The sequence below is a fragment of the Onychomys torridus genome, chromosome 16, assembly GCF_903995425.1.
Source record: "Onychomys torridus chromosome 16, mOncTor1.1, whole genome shotgun sequence".
Classification (NCBI taxonomy): domain Eukaryota; kingdom Metazoa; phylum Chordata; class Mammalia; order Rodentia; family Cricetidae; genus Onychomys; species Onychomys torridus.
In genome coordinates this window covers 68,256,243-68,273,742 of record NC_050458.1, presented here as the reverse complement: position 1 = coordinate 68,273,742, position 17,500 = coordinate 68,256,243, and the positions used below count along the sequence as shown (strand labels likewise).

The following is a 17,500-nucleotide window of genomic DNA, read 5'->3' as shown; positions in this document are numbered from 1 at the left end:
CAGCACATCCTCCCGGATGAGGGTGATGTACAGGGAGCCCTGCAGACACAGCTTCCACAGCTGCTGGCACTGGCTGTTGGAGTTGAGGCACCCATGACAAAGAAGAAAACCAACTGCAAGTGAATAAGAACCAGAGGAAGGCTTTTAGATAGTACACTCCTGGGAGTGCCCTTTCCCAGCTGCTCCCACAACTTACTTACGATCCATCGCTCCATCACTTCCACAGACAGATACTCGCAGGCCATCTACAAGAAGCAGACAGAGAGGACCAAGAAGCTGTGTATGACTTCCAAAGAAAGGACAGAGCCAGCAAGAGGGCTCAACAGGTACAGGAGACAGCTACCAACCTGACAACCTGAGTTTAATGCACAGAACCCACATGGTGGACAGAAAGAACTGATCCCCGAAAGTTGTCCTATAACCTCTGTACTTGTGCTCCACCCACATGTGTCACAAAATAAATAAATAAAAATGCAATTTAAAAAATTTTAAATAAAAGTCTGGAGGAACTCATGCCTAGAATGCACAAGGCCCAGGAAAATCCCCAGCTCTAAAAACAAAAACCTTTCATTTATTGGAGTGGATTGAGGCACTTTGATGAGAGAACAGCTAGGAAAGCTGTCATGAAGGGAAGGGGGCCTGGAAGGGGACTGAGGGGCAAAGGACATAGCTGAGGAAAGAACAAGGTTGAGCTGGAAGGAAGAGCAAATAAAATGTATAGCATGACATCAATACTGAGATACTTTCAAAAAACTTCAACTCAAAAATCTCATAATTTCTTTCTCCATTATGTTCTTTAATCACACCTGAAGTGTAAACATTCATTTAGAACTTATCCACAACCTCTCAGCATCAGTTGTAAATTTGTGCATGTGTACACGTTTATGCATGTTCATGAACATTACCTGTCTTCCTCAATCACTCTCTACTTTATGTTTCTGAGACAGAGTCTCTCATTGAACACAAAGCTCATAGCTGATTGGCTTAGCTGACCAGACGCTCCAAAGATGTGCCTGTCGCCACTCCCCAGTGCCGAGGTTACACACAACACTGTGGCCGCTTTTATACAGTTGCTAAGAATCTGAACTCAAATAGCAAAGCAATCATCACACACACACACACACACACACACACACACACACACACACACGTTTTTATTGGTTTTGGTCTTTTGAGACAAGTTCTTGCTATATAGTCCCGGCTGGCCTCAAACTTGTGGCAATCCTCCCACTTCTTCCTGCCAAGTACTGAGATTACAGGATACACCACTATGCCCTGCCACCGGTTGCATTTTGATGGTATATCTTCCTTTCAAGACTATAAATTCTTTGAAGGAAGGTGCCAGTCTCATCATAGATGAGTAACATTTATTAGTCAATTGACTCCTAACGCAAATTCCCTCTTGTGCCTAATGACTCCATTTCATTTTCGTTTGAATTTTGAGTCAAAGTCTGGGTACTTGTTATGTAAGCAGGGCTGGCTATGGCCGCATGACAGTCCTCTTGCCTCAGTCTCCCAACAGCCAGGGTCATAAGTATATGTGCCACCACACCACATTAACTCAGTTTCATCCATTTGTTAATTCAGCACATACTGACTGGTTCAATCAGAAGCACAAAATCAGTAACGACTTTTTAGCTTAAGAAGAAACCAAGTGAGAAGCAGGCCCTAGAAGAATGCTGAAACAGCCCTGGAGCTGATCTTTCCCTAAAGAAGCACCTTCTAGGGAGAGGGCCTTGGCAGAGAATTCCTCTTCTAACAGAAGGAAAGGGGAACTCACTGTGTCTGAATTGGCAGGGTTAATCATGGCTGGGGGGCTGCTGATGAGGCTTAGAAGCTGGGCACTGCGCCACTGCTCAGCACCCTGGTTCCTCCGAACAAAGAGGAAGTGCAGAGAGAGGAGGGCCCCACTCACGGCCTGTGAAAAAAAAAAAAATCCTTAATGTCAAAGATGGGATGAATGCATCTGCCTGGATGATTCTCCCCACTCTTGGGGAGCTCACCTTTGTGTGAGGTCCAAATTCTTCAGTCAGCTTCTTCAGAGGATGGTCATACTCTAATACCATCTGGCCCAGGCGAGCAAAACTGGGGTCACTACAGGAAAGCAGAAGAGAGAGGAGTTATGGGCCCTTCCATATTTATGTAGGAGATAATGTATATGTATACAGAGGCTGGCATTCCCTATGCCCTCCAAAGACAGATATGCTAATCTGTGAATTACATATACTGATGTCCAACTGTAGGCATACCAAGCTATGGTTAGAAATACTCACATAGGCCAGGCAGTGGTGGCACATGTTTTAATCCCAGAACTCAGAAGGCAGAGGCAGGCAGATCTCTATGAGTTTGAGGCCAACCTGGTCTAGAGAAAAAGTTCTAGGACAGCCAGGGCTACACAGAGAAAACCCTGTCTTAGAAAAATAAAAAAGAAGAAGAAAGAAAGAACTAAATGGTTTTGGACAGACCCATGAAAGTTTCTCCCTTGTAGGCAGACAAGGCTGGATGCATAATAGCTAGTTTATACCTGGAGCCAAATCTCTGAAAATCCCAAATGGGAGATAATCATCCAAAGCTTATCTATTAGATAACGCTTGTACCAAGACACCCATACAAACATGAGGGAAGGCACGTCACACACAGGTCATTGTTCTATGTCTCACTCTCATCTTTCCAGTCTCCATTTTTTCACCCTTTAAATACTTATATTGCATTAATAAATGGAGGACAGAATTGCAGATAATCCAACATCCATTTCTATTTGGTTTCCAATTATCCTTAATATGCATTATCTTACATTACTTACCTCTGATGGCTTAACCTTACTGGTATTAGTCCTACTGATACTAAAAGAATTATCTTTGCCTTTTATAATAACCTGAGAAGCAAAGTGGAAGCCAGTCAAGGATTATAAATAGATCAGAGATAATGCAGAGTGGATAATCCACTGGCAGAGATTCAACAGTTAACTATATGTGAAAATGTATCTTATTTTGCCTGGGACACAACATAGATTATAGGTTTTCATATGAGAAATCATGATATCAAGTTTCTTTGTCTCCATCCACTTCTTGCAGCACCACAGGTGAGACTCTTTTTGTTTGTTTGGTTGGTTGGTTGGTTGGGTTTTGAGACAGGATTTCTCTGTATAGCCCTACCTGTCCTGGAACTCATTCTGTAGACCAGGCTGGCTTCCAACTCAGAGATCTCCCTGCTGAGATTAAAGGGGTGTGCCACCACTGCCTGATACATGTGAAGTTCTCTATTTCCTCCTAACTTACCTGTGCCCGTGCAGCATCTCATGGGCACAGTTGTACATGCCAATGAGTATCCGGCGGTCCTCAATCCGTGACAGGAGTAAAATGACTGAGGTGTAAGTCACGATCAAGTCCAGATAGTTCCGAGTGAAATCAAAGTTGAGATTCTACAAGGAAATACATAGGAATCCCAAGATCAGTATTAACCTGGATCACCCTCTGTTTCTTCAGCCATTCCCTACAGTACTCAATGTTTATTAGAATTAGAACCAATAGTATATGTCTTCAGAAGAAAACTGAAACAAAAGCAGGAGCTAAATATGAGCTCAAGATACTGGAGAACCTGGAGCCACGCACTAGTCCATAATCACAGCTGCTCAGGAGACTGAGGCAGAAGAATTACAAGTTTAAGGTCAGCTCAGACTATGGAGTAAGTTTCAGGCCAGCTTGAACAAATTAGTGAGACTCTCACAAAATAAAGCATGGTGACACACACCCTTAAAACCAGCACTTGGAAGGCAGAGACAGGTTGGGTCTTTGAGTTTAAGGCCAGCTTGGTCTGCAGAGCAAGTTCCAGAACAGCCAGGGTTACATAGAGAAACCATGTCTTGAAGAAAATAAAAAAAAGAAGCAGTTTCAAAAAATAAAAGTAGATGGGGTTGGGCATTTAGCTCAGTGGAAGAGCGCTTGCCTAGCAAGCACAAGGCCCTGGGTTCGATCCTGAGCTCCACAAAAAAATAAAAATAAAGTAAAAGTAGGAGCCAGGAAGTGGTGCACGCCCTTAATCCCAGCACTGGGAAAGCAGAGGCAGAAGGATCTCTGAGTTCAAAGCCAGCCTGGTCTATAGAGAGAGTTCCAGGACAGCCAAGGCTACACAGAAATACTGTCTCAAAAAAAAAAAAAAGTAATAATTTAAGTCAGTAGTAGAGCTCTTACCTAGAATGCACAGGACCCTAGCTTCAAAGCTCAGTATGAAAAATAAACAAAAAAGGATACAAAGATACTAGGAAATAAGGTGTTGTTGGGGGGGTTAAAGGAAGTAAAATAAAAATATTGGTGTATAATTTTGTGTTATTTAAATTACATTGATGATGTGCTCACTATTTAAAAGCATTTAACCTTAGCACATTTTTTAAAAGATTTACAGTACCTAGGGCCATCAAAATGGTTCAGTAGGTAAAAACACTTGTGGCCAAGCCTAACTATCTAAATCTGACTCCTGAAACCCACCTGGTACAAAGAGAGAATTGACTGCCACAAGCTATCCTCTGACTTCCATACATGTGCTATGGCACATGAACACACACACCCTCCTACCTACATACGCACAATAAATAAATACATATTTTAATTTAAAAAAAGAACCATAGTCCTGAGGAGGAATAAATACACAGTCTTTTGTCCAATTCTGTCCCATCCTTCCTTGTCTCAGTGTACACTTGGTCTTTTCTTTAATTTTCTTCTACAATAGAGAAATGTTACGAAGGCTCTTACAATATCAAAATGGCACTGGCAGGCATCAATGGTGTTGAGAAGTTCGTATACATGATCCTGTGGGTAGAAGTGAAGAAGAAAATGAATAAGGAGAAGGTAATGTGAGCTACCAAGACAGGAAGTGATGACCTCCCTGGAGATCTACCTTAAGGAAGGGCATTATTCAAAAGAGGGAAGACTATCCTCCTCACAAGTCGCCAGTGACCCCCATCAGGCTACCTGGCCACAAGCCACTGATGTTTGTGAACATAATGCCTGACTTAAGATCCCTGGGCCTCATTTCCCCAGAGGGGAAATAAATTTAAAAAGGAAATAAACAAGAGGAAATAAAAAAAAAAAAAAAAAAAAAGAAAGCCAAACTTGTTTTAAAACAGGGTTTCACTGTGTAGTTCTGGAACTCACTTTGTAGATCAGGCTGGCCTCAAACTCACAGAGAACAGCCTCTGACTCCTGAGTGCTGGGATTAAAGGTGTATACCACCATGCCCAGCTAAAAGTTTGGCATTTGTTAAAAAATAAAATTGACGTTCTTTTCTAATGAACAAGAAGAAAGAAATTTGAAAGTTCTCCATACAAAGACATGATAGTGTTTAATAGAAACGCTAGTTATCCTAATTTAACAATGGTATACTGTATGCATATATCAAATGATGCACTATATCCCAGACATTTGCATAACATACATGAATTATTTTAAAAATTGAAAAAGCTCAAATACATTAAATATATTCTTACCATATGATTCAGCAACCTTTGTGAAATGAAAAACAAATCCCTACAAAGATTGTACTTGACTTTTAATAGCAATTTATACAAACTGATTCAAATCTGGAAGCAACCCACCAACCAGTAAATAAATAAACCATTTGTATCCATACAATGGAATAGTTCTCAGCAAACATAAGTAGTGATCTTTGATACATGATACAATCAATGTAGACAAAACACAAAAGAATACATGCTGATCAGACTCCATTTATCTGAACCTTTAGAAAAGAAACATCATTCTGGAGAGCAGATTAACAGTTGCCTGAGACCAAGAGTGCAGGATAAGAAGTGACAAGGGGTAGCTGAGCATCGACTTTAATCCCAGCACTCAGGAGGCAGAGACAGGCAGATCTCCATGAGTTCCAGGCCATCCTGGTTTACAGAGAGTTCCAGAACAGCCAGAGCTATGCAGAGAACCTTGTCTTGGAAAAAGAAAGAAAAATAATAATAACACATATTCAATATGTAAAAATTAGAAAATAAAGATGAGCTTAATTCTAATTAGGGTAGTGTTGTTGCTATAACACAGGCTAACCTCAAACCCCTTATGTTGCCTCTGCCTACCAAGTCCTGGGATTATAGACATCTGCCACCACATAAAGCTATTGGTTTTTCACTTTTGTTTGTTGGGTTTAGACTTTTTGAGACTGTAGCCATGGCTCAAATACACAATGATCTTCTTAGCTCTGTCTCTCCAATGATAAGATTATAGGCATGAACCACCATGCCCAGCAATTAATAGTTTTTTAAATCTGTATTCACATGCAGAATGTAGAGATCAGAGAACAACTTTGTTGTTGGTTCTCTACTTCCACCTTGTTTAGGATTGCCTCTTTGTGTGTGTGTGTATGTTTGTTGTGGGGTTTTATTTTTGCTGCTGTTTTTGAGACAGGGTCTCACCACATAGCCCCTATTACCTTAGAACTCAGTATGTAGGTCAATCTAGTCTCAAACTTACAAAGATCTCTCTGTGCTGGGATTAAAGGCATAAACCAACCACACCTAGTTTCCATGGGATTATCCTGTCTCTGTCTCCAACTCACCTTAATAGTATCAGGGTAAGGACGCACTGGTGTACGGGCTTCACCAGGGTTCTGGGGATTCCGACTCAGGTCCTCACACTTGTATGTACTTTACTCACTAGCCATCTCCCCTCCACCAATTTTAAAAAATGTATTTTATGTGTATATGTATGTGTCTGAGTGTATGATGTGCACCATGTGTGTGCAGGTGTCTGTAGAGGCCAGAAAGGGTATTGGATCCCCTGCAACTGAAGTTACTGAGAACCAAACCTAGGACCTCTGAAAGAGCAACAAGTACTCAACCACTAAGCCATCTCTCTAGTCCCTTCCATCCCCAGTTTTTAAAACACTCATAATCCCACCACTCAGAAATTTCAATCTTTTGTATATGCATATTTATCTATGTAAATATGTATTTTAGAGACTGATTACATCTTAAACTGTATTATAATTTTCTCTTAACATTAAACAATATGTAAAGAATGTTTTTGCATGCCAACTAATGTAAACATATGCTCTCATCTTTAACAACTGCATAATATTTGTTTACAGTCAGATCCTGAGCTTTTAACTGAATTTTTATTAGCTATATTAATTATCAAATTGACACTATTACAAACAACATGACAGAGTACATTCTTGTACATGTGTCTTTGAACTTCTATTTCTTTAAGACAAGTTCTAGAAGTATAAGTACTTCATTAATTTTTCAGTTTTGAAAGGCATCATCAATTTACATTTCAGAATGCTATATGAAATAATTTTTATGTTTCCTTAATTTCCAAAAGCAGCATTATCCTTTAAAATCTAAACAAAATGTCACTTATGTGCTAAAGCTACTGAAAGCTTTTAACAAGACAAATCCAAACTGAGACATACTCTGAACAACTTTCCTGGACTCTTCAAAAGGTCAGGACACGAAAGACAAATGCAAGAAATTATTATAGCAACATGAGTGCAAACATAGGCTCTGCATTAGCCAATAATGTTGTAGAAATTATGTTTCCTTAGTGGGATAATTGTAATAGGATTATGTAAGGAATATTCCTGTCCTTTGCAGATGTATGCTAAAATATTTTGGGAAGGAAATATCATGATGTCTGCAAATAAGTAAAATGGTTTGTGGGGGTGGGGAGAATGAGTGACAAGCAATATGGCAAAATATTAACAATTAGGAGAACCAGAAGAAAAGCAGCATTTATTATACAGGTTGACTATCCCTGATCCAAAATGCTTAGGACTAAGAGTGCCTCATATCTTGTATATTTCAGATTTGGAAATGTTTACATGTATATATAGAATGTCTTGGGGATGGAATCCAAATCTAATCATGAAATTCATCTGTTTCATGCACAGCTCATATACATGGCCTGTGTGGGCTTGAATGTGATTATTATCAAAGATGTGATCATTCAGCTTCCTGCTCCTCCCCATCCCCCATGCCATTCCTCCTTTGCTATTAGGGATTCTCCCTCTAGAACAGTATCTTCTATATGTTGCCTGGGTCATGGTACCTTATCATACAATGGAAAAGTAACTAATTCATAGCCTAATAACTTTATGCAATTTTTTGTGGTCTTATATTTTGACTGTAACTTGTCACATAGTCAGACTTACAGCAGTCATGTCAATGCTCAAGAAGTTTCAGATGTTAGAGTATTCCAGAATTCAGATTTTCAGGTTAGAGATGAGCAACCAGTACTACAATTACTTTTGCGGGGGCAGGGGTAGTAGGTTCAGATAGGTTTTCACTCTGTAGACCAGGCTGGCCTCAGACTCAGAGCTGTCTGCTTCTGCCTTTCAAGTGCTAGGATTAAATGTGTGCATGACCATGCCAGACTAACATTTGAAATGTTTTACTATGTTTATAATAAAATATGGGGGGAAATCCTAATGTAAAAAAGGTGTGGCCAATATACAAATCTCCTAACACTCACAACAAAAACTAAACAAAACTGATTAAAAATGTACAAAGAACTTAAAGAAGCTATTTCTCCAAAGAAGATATACAAATATCCAATAAAAACAATAAAAGAAGCTGGGTAGTGGTGGTGCACATCTTTAATCCCAGCACTTGGGAGGCAGAGGCAGACAGATATCTGAGTTTGAGGCCAGCCTGGTCTACAGAGTGAGTTCCAGGACAGCCAGGGCTACACAGAGAAACCCTGTCTTGAAAAGCTTAAAAAAAACCAAATATAATAAAAAACACATAGCATTGCCAATTAGCAAGACAAATTACAACAGCAATGAGACAAGGATGTAGGTGAGTGTTAGAGCTTTGCCTACTATTTGTGAGAACTTAGGTTTGATACCCACTATCCAAAAACAGTTGTTGATCAGAATGTTGATAAATTATATCCCTTATGTACTGTTGGTAGTCAATTAAATGGTACACCCACTTTGAAAAAAGAAAAAATAAAACAATATAGTAACCAATTCCTGAAGTTTTCCTCTGACCCCCATGCACACAGCAGGACACATGCATACTCACATTCCCACACATGATAATAATAAAATTAAATTTTAAAATAATGAATTACCCAAATCCAATAGTTCCACTTATGGATATCTCAAAGAAGAATTAAAATCAAGATCTGAAAGGCAATTGAACAACTACATTCATAGCAGTATTAGTAACAACAGCTAAAACATGGAGGCAACTCAAATGTTCACTGATGGATGAATAGGGAAGCAAAATAGAGTATAACCACAGGATGGAATGTTGTTCTCTCTTAAAATGGAGGAAATTCTCCAATATTCTACCACATGGATATACCTTAACACATCCTAGTCAGTTAAACAAGCCCAGTCACAAAAAAGATAAAAGGTACCACTTACAAAAAACAGCATTGTTAAAATTGTAAAAACAGAAAGAGAATGACTGTCATCAAGGAAGGGCCAAGGAACAGGAAAAATGAGGAACTGTTGTTTAAAGTGTGGAGAATGTCAATTTTACAACATGAAAAGATAGTCATGTATTATGATGAAATTTAATATCACTGAATTGTATACGTAAAATGGTTAAGGCAGTAAATTTTATGGTTATGTGTACCACACTAAAAACTGCAAAGGGGACCAGGGAAATGGCTCGACAAGGTGGGAACAGAACAAACTCCTGAAATGTGTTCTATGACCCCCACACCTATGCTGTGACACATACACACACCATACACACAGTTTATACCTGCGGGTGAAGGCATTAGCCTTACAAGTCCAGTGAACCCACAGATATAAGGGCACACATCTGTAATTGCACAAATCCAGTGACCCCACAGATGGCACAGCCATATTTGAATGGAACAGCAGAAGTCATAAAGCCAGCACAGCTGCTTGACAAAGATCCAGCAGAGCTGAGCCACATGATGGCTGCCATGCCACCTTTGGTTTTCATCTCCACCTGTGCATACTTGGGGCACTTTTAATATTTGTACAATTTGGGGATGTTGGATTGATGGAAAATTCCTTATGAATCATTTATGCCTTCTCCCAGGAATGTTGCTTCTAAGCTTATCCAGGAAAGTCCTGAACATACTATTCCTGCTCCACTTAGGGAGATATCCTTATCTACTTGAAGGTCTTCCTTACACCTTGGAGATTGTGACACAAAAAGAAGAAGCCAGAGGTCTCTTCATGAGGCTCTGAGACATTCTTGAAACATCTCTCCCTGTACTTACACTGGAACAAGATATTCAAAACAAGGTCAATTTTAAAAGGTCAACAAGATTCAGTGGGCTAGAGGAATCATCCACAGTTCAGATTACAAGCCTCTTCCCACTGTACACTCAGACAACTACATAGCATACAATTCTGCCCTACACAGAGACATATTGATAAGTAAAGTATGGAGTGGAAAGATGACAAAAGCATGAGGTGTCAGGACCTCCCTCTCTTAGAAGTTAGCCCATGTGGAGCCACTATAATGTCATATGACCAAGGAACAACAGAATGCCAGGATTAGACATATAGACAAATTCTATAAGGGTATAAATGTGAATATTGATTATATTATGCCAGAATTGGAATAATAACTGTGGCAGCGTTAGCCTGAGGATTTTTCCTGGGTACTCTGACCACTAAGAGTTAATACATTGCTTGAGACATGGCAAAATGCCCACGGTGGTTCAAGATTTTGTTTTAGTCTAATGTCCTTGAAGCAACCAAAGCAACTAGCCTGAGTACAGGCTGTCAAATGCCTCTAGAGTCTCAAAAATTGGGTTTTATTGGGTTTATGAATAAGATTGATAACTCTTTATTAATGATGTCAAAACTTGAGGGAAAATTATTAAAAATGATAACTCTGTTCTGTCATAGTTTATTAATGATGACTAAAAGATGAACAAAAGGAAGTGAAACACATGTCCCAAACCAAAAATGATATGATCTATGTTTTGGAACATCATGAATGTATCCCTGCTAATTAAGATCTGTATAAATAAAGAAACACTCTGGCTGCTAGTCAGTCAAGCTGCAAGATTCTCCCGACTACCATGGCCTGGCTCACTTCCTTCTCCTGCCTACTCCTTACATCCTCTGCAGGACCCATCCACCACCGGGGAATGGCTCCCGGCACACAGATATAAGGGCACACATCTGTAATTGCACAAGTCTAGTGAACCCACAGATATAAGGACACACATCTGTAATTGCACAAGTCTAGTGAACCCACAGATATAAGGGCACACATCTGTAATTGCACAAGTCTAGTGAACCCACATATGTAAGGGCACACATCTGTAATTGCACAAGTCTAGTGAACCCACATATGTAAGGGCACACATCTGTAATTGCAGACTCCTACAGCAAGATAGGAGGCAGCAATAGCAGAATGGGTAGGATGTTCTTAGGCCAGCCTGCCTGGAACGTGAAGCACAGCAGCAGAAACAAATAAAACCTGCAAGGATAGAACCAACCTCCAAAGTTGTCCTCTGACCTTGGTGGGGGGCTACCCACCACCCCTACATTTCTCCCAGAGTGCTCTTGAGTAGAAGCAGCAGGAAATACTAGATAGAAGGATTTAGCCAGGCAGTGGTGGCGCATGCCTGTAATCCCAGCACTCGGGAGGCAGAGGCAGGTGGATCTCTGTGAGCTCGAGGCCAGCCTGGTCTACAAAGTAAGCTCCAGGACAGTCTCCAAAGCTACAGAGAAACTCTGTCTTGAAGAAGAAGAAGAAGGAGGAGGAGGAGGAGGAGGAGGAGGAGGAGGAGGAGGAGGAGGGGAAGAAGAAGAAGAAGAAGAAGAAGAAGAAGAAGAAGAAGAAGAAGAAGAAGAAGAAGAAGAAGAAGAAAGAGAAGAAGAAGAAGGATTTAGAGTGGGGAGAAACAGATAGAAAATACAAGATAGCCTCAAGAGGACCTGGAACCTATTCCAACAGGCCAACTCTCTGCCTGGGAATTTATAGAAACGCCAAGGGATGGAGCAAAAGACCTCCCCCAGCACAGCCCAGTGCAGACCATCTCAGACACCTGCACTCAGGCCCGTGGTCTAATCATCCTCCCTATGCAGACCTGCTGGGTAAAGCCACTAGGAAACCTGAAAATGGTTTCCCACAGACCTCCACACCCACTCCTCAGCATAAACATGCCTGCAAGTGCACACACACAACACACATACATATACAAATATAAAAAAACACTGGGAAAACTATGGCTCAGTAAACTGAAGCCAGCCATAATCCATCACCAAATTATTTAATTTTTATATCTGATGCATAATATTCTAAGTACTTAGTGTGACTATATCGATACTATTTGATATAAGTTTGGGTTTTGTTGCTGTTGTTTTTGAAACAGGGTTTCATGTAACCCAGGCTAGCCTAGAACTCAATATGTAGCTGAAGATAACTTTGAACTTCTGATTCCCCTGCCTCTACCTCCTAAGAACTGGGACTGTAGGTGTGTGCCACCAACTGCATCCACCCTATGTATCTCTTGAAGTAAAAATTTGGTATTTCATATATAGTTAATTAACAATACAGTTTAGACATCATTGCATATCAGTACCTCTCTCCTCTTTTCATTCAAGAACTTGAGTCAAACAACAGAAATGAACAACTATTAAGAAGTTCAGCCTCTGAAGCCCATGTCAACACTGGCAACAAAGGGCTCACCCGGAATTCCATGACGTCCACAAATGACTGGTAGTAGTTAGTGAGGAATCTAATTATCTCAGCCTTTTCACGATGTACTGGTCCTAAATGTTGCTGAGAGAGACACAAACAAAACAAAACATGTAACATAAAAAAAGCGATTGATCCAAGTAACTAAAAGCTAGGAGTACTACTCAGACATTCTTAACCATTGAGCCATCTCTCCAGCTAATTACCCAATCATTCTTAAAAGGGCAAAACATGCTGGGAGGATCAGAAGCTTGCCAGTGTTCTCCTCTCTGCACAGAAATTCTCTATCTCGATTGATGGCCACATGTGATTCTGACTACAAGCAGAAGACTGGCTGAAAGATTCCCAGTTTCCTTTCAGATGGAGAAGTTTGCTATATAAATCAATAGGGAAAGAAGCCGAATATAAAAAACACTCTGCATATATTGTGAGAACTCTATGATTAAGACAGGGAAAAGTACAGGATCTGCCATTCGATGTATAGCATCTAGCAGTCAAGAAACACAGTGTGGGTATCAAGAACTACAGTAAAAGATGTGCTCTGTGAGACTAATGGAGCTGCCCCTCTGTAAGTACCAGTGTCCTCAGAACCTGGCTCACAAGAGCTGTGCTCCAGCTCACCATAGGAGACTCCCATCTGAGCTCACAATCCTCAATACCTGAAGCCCTATATATGCACCTAGAAAAACTAAGAGATGGCTACACTTGAAGACAAGCAGCCAAAAGTGGAGAATCTGAGTCATGCAAGAATAATGTCACAGAAAGAGGGAAAATGGGCCCAAGTTCTCACCGTGCTATTTCGGACATCTATGTTGGGAAATTTCTTGTTGATGTACTTGAGACTTGATTCCATGGACTTTTCCAGTAAGAAAGGTGGCTTAGATTTTGGATCTGAACAGGTCTGTACAGACAAAAATAAAATAAAACCACCATATTATATTTCCACTCAGATACACACCTCTAACTGATCGTTCATTCTCACTATCTCTCTTGGGAATGAGTGCCTGGAAATTCATTATAAAAGCATGAGAGTAGGCGGGAAACAAGTTCCAGACAGTGAACCAACACCCCTAAGAGCTAACAACCTGGCATCTTGTCTTAACAGAGGCTTGATTCTAACAGAGAGGAAGCCTGTTCCCCGCCCCTCCACTGAAGCCGGAAGTATCTAGAAAAGTGGCTGCTCAAAAGTTGGACTTTCTATAAAGCTCGGAGTCACAGTTTTTTCCAGTACGTGAGGCTCTCACCCTAAGAGGCTTTCATAGATGTCATGAGGACACAGAAACCATATTCCTGGCGCTTTACCACAAGTGCACAAATGTCCCTCCCATAAGTCCCTTCTATTCTCTCCCAGGAGAGTCTCAAAATTACCCACCTTTATCTCTACTTCCTACAGCTTGCCCAGCCCCTGGCTCACCTCTCAACATCAGCTTTGCCCAGTTTCATAGTTTCTGTTCTAAACACACACACACACACACACACACACACACACACACACACACACACCATGCACAGACACAAAGTACCTTAGAAGACACCCACCTCCTTAAAAAAAAGATCTATTTAGGGAAATGATTCCACAAAAAAGCTTTTAACAGAAACCCAACTTGAAATCTCAAAAAGTAGAGGAATTAGCAATAAATAGACCCAAAACTATAGATTCCAGACCCTTATCCAAATCACTCAGAACATAAATATTCTCATCCCCATTTTCACCCCTACCCTCAGTCCCAGGGGAAAGATGATGCTCTCAGAAAGGCAAGAATCATACCTAGAAAGGGCAAGCCCTAAAAAAAAAGCCTCCCTCTAGCTCCCCAAACTGAGTGACCTATATCGTCTGAGTGCCTGAATGCCACTTAAAGCAGTGGGGAAGAAAGGCGGGGAGGCTTAACTATTGGGCCTGTAGGCCTCCAGGCTCCTGCCCTGATTCGATAAAATGATCTGTACCTACCTTCTTGATGTTGTACATTCGGATGAGAACCCCCTGGCCTCGGTCATTCAGGATGGTGAGTTTCTCTGCTAATTTATGCTGGTAGGCAGAGGTCAAAGACATGATGGCCACCGAGAAAGAGGATCATCCAGACAGCAAGACCCAGTCGCCCCAAATAGTCTCAGCCTGGGTGACAACACCCTCTGTGTGGAAGCCTGGTTGGTGCACCGTGCTTCCGGGTGCCTCTGCAATTGGTTCCTGGGGGAGAGCAGTCACTGTGGCTCACAGGCCTTCAGAGGCCCCTTGCGCTTCCTCTTGCACCCTCAGCAGAGGAGACTTCCTCTTTCTGGTTTGCTAAGACGGGGGCGGAGGCTGAGTAAATGAACAGGCTTTCAAGGCTCCTCATAAAGCAGCACCAACCATTTTGGCCTTAACCCTCCTCAAGTGTCCCAGACAAAGCCTGCACCAAACAAATATCTACTATCAGCCTCATACACCTCTACACTTTCCCTTTTGTATCCCCATCTAGAATGCCTGTTATTTTCTACTGACCCTTAGGCCCCAGCATCCTTTTACGACCCAAGTCAGATCCTATCTCTTTCTAACTATTCTATTCAATTTTGTGTTCTATTCTTCTCTATTTTATGTATAAACCTATTTATATAAATGATTGGGAGGGTTGAGAAAGGGTCTTATGAACTACAGGATATACTAAATCTGTATCTCCTTATGTAGTTGAGAATGACCTTCAACCTCTGATCTCCTGCCTCCATCTCCAGAGTACTGGGATTATAGGCATGTGCCATCAGACCTAGCTCCTTGCTATATTTTCAAGCATATGCTTTGTCTCTCCCACCCACATCATATGCTCCTCCCTAATGACCAGTATGATACCTAATATTGATTTCCCTTGCAGTATCTAGTACAGTGAGTCTGCAAGTGTGATCCAACAGTAGCAGCAGCACCTTGGAAACTTGTTAGATACTACAAAAAATAAAGTGTTTTAAAAGGAGCATACTAAACATGCAAATTCTTAGCTTGGCAGTGGTGGCGCACGCCTTTAATCCCAGCACTCAGGAGGCAGAGGCAGGCAGATCTCTGTAAGTTCCAAGATGGCCTGGTCTACAAAGTGAGTTCTAGGACAGCCAGGGTATACAGAGAAACCCTGTCTTGAAAAACCACACACAAAAAAACGTATCCAAATAAGGGAATAGACCTTGATGGTAGGCTCTAGGGATGTAATCTATGGTTTACAAGGAGAGGGGAGGGTAAGGGCAAGGCCTGCCAGCGCCATGTTTGCCAGGCCTGCTAGAGCCCTTCAGACATAAGAACCTGTCTTTAAAAAATCAGACATAATACTAAGAATTTATTTAATTATTAAGACCTAATCGATGAAATATGCCCCATGATGAAAAGCCAGATTAATTAGCAAGAGAAAAGTAATGACTCTTGAATCTTAGATGTTTGAATAAATTTTAGCACTGAGATAATTCTTACATTCCAACCAAGCCTCAACTCTCTACCTAAAGAAACTTTCAACTTCAAGTCTCTTTCAAGGTAGAGAGTAAAAGATTCCAGGAAAGTTCCATGTCAGAGATGTCTTTGCACCTGCTTCCTTCCCACAGCCTTTTCTCTGCTTGTTTAATAATCCCATTTTTTTCCATACCCAGAGCTTTCACATGAGCCCAAAATCCTGGGTGGGGGTAGGAGAAAGGAGTCAGGAATGATCAACATTATTATTAAAAGAACTTAGCATGCTTGCTCCCAAGAGAATGTTTTATTTTGAAGAAACAATCAAATGCTTAAGGTATAAAATTTCAAACTCCTCTGAGAGAGACTTTGCCTTTTTAGAAAAGAGACTCTGTCTTCGCTTATTTATAAGGGGCTCAAACGCTATGGGCCTAGAGTAATGTGATATGGACCTTGAAGATTTAAATCACCTGCTGTTATCAAGGAAACCCAAGTTCTTCTGAAGAGGTCTGCGGGTTCTATTGGTCTTTTACCTTGATGGGGGAGGATAAATAACAGGTTGTCAGAGGCAGTTTAACAGCCCAGCCACAGCCTTCACAGGGTCAGTATCTTTCTGTTGTCTCTTTCTGTTGTCTCTTTCTCACTTATATTCTTGTCCTTGTCCAAAAAAAAAAAATTTAAAGACTCTCTTTGCCAAACCAATCTTGTTTTCTGCCACCTCTAATATATACTCCCCAATCAAATAGGACCATGGTTTCTGTCTACTGGGGGTGTGCTATGTTTGTTTCTGACTTCACTTACATATGCTTTTCCTATTGCTAAGCCAAATCCTATTCAAACTTCAGGGTCTTGCTCAACAGTCCTAAACCCAGTTCTTCCTAAATTCCTACAACACTGGGTCTACACTCATGTACTTTACATCTAAATCAGATTCTGCCTCCATTAATTTAGTTTTATTTATTTATTTGGATTTTGAGATAAAGTCTCATAGAACCCCAGTTGACTTTAAATTCAATATGTAGCCAAGGGTACCCTGAACTCCTGATTCTCCCACTTCCATCTCCTAAGTGCTAGGATTACAAGTGTATACCATCCTGCCCAGTTTAGGTTCTACCCTAAATGTACATTTCATATTATATTCCCTCCCCACTTTCAGTGAAAAATTCCTGGAGCCTGGAAACACCAGCTGGTATGAGGGGAAACCAACACTTCAGAACCAGACTCTGATTAATGTAGCTCAGTAGCTGAGCCTTGTGACTTAGTGGCTAAGAGCCCAGATTCTAGACCCAGGTCACTTGACTTTCCATCCCTACTCTACCAATTACCAGCTGATTGAGTTTATGTACCTTTAAATGTGATTATATTGATTAATAATTTCTGTCTCATGGGGCTATTTTATTAAGTTAATTAGTATATATAAAGTGTAACCCAGCTGTTTGCTACATATCCAA

At 40.8% G+C, this 17,500-nt stretch overlaps 1 protein-coding gene across 2 annotated transcripts in view; it reads right to left on the bottom strand.

Annotated features, from left to right (window-relative positions):
* The window catches only part of Nckap1l (NCK associated protein 1 like), a 47,956-nt gene extending 33,217 nt beyond the window's left edge, over positions 1-14,739 (bottom strand). For both annotated transcript variants that reach the window (XM_036208999.1, XM_036209000.1), the window contains exons 1-9: positions 14,601-14,739; positions 13,443-13,553; positions 12,644-12,736; positions 4,749-4,805; positions 3,279-3,421; positions 2,004-2,094; positions 1,781-1,918; positions 197-245; positions 1-113 (exon numbers count right to left, since the gene is read on the bottom strand). The exon at positions 1-113 is cut by the window's left edge and continues 44 nt beyond it. In XM_036208999.1, coding sequence (XP_036064892.1) covers positions 1-113; positions 197-245; positions 1,781-1,918; positions 2,004-2,094; positions 3,279-3,421; positions 4,749-4,805; positions 12,644-12,736; positions 13,443-13,553; positions 14,601-14,702 — 897 coding nt within the window. In that variant the 5' untranslated portion in view covers positions 14,703-14,739. The remainder of the gene's footprint in view (positions 114-196; positions 246-1,780; positions 1,919-2,003; positions 2,095-3,278; positions 3,422-4,748; positions 4,806-12,643; positions 12,737-13,442; positions 13,554-14,600) is intronic.
* Between the last annotated feature and the right edge of the window lie 2,761 nt (positions 14,740-17,500).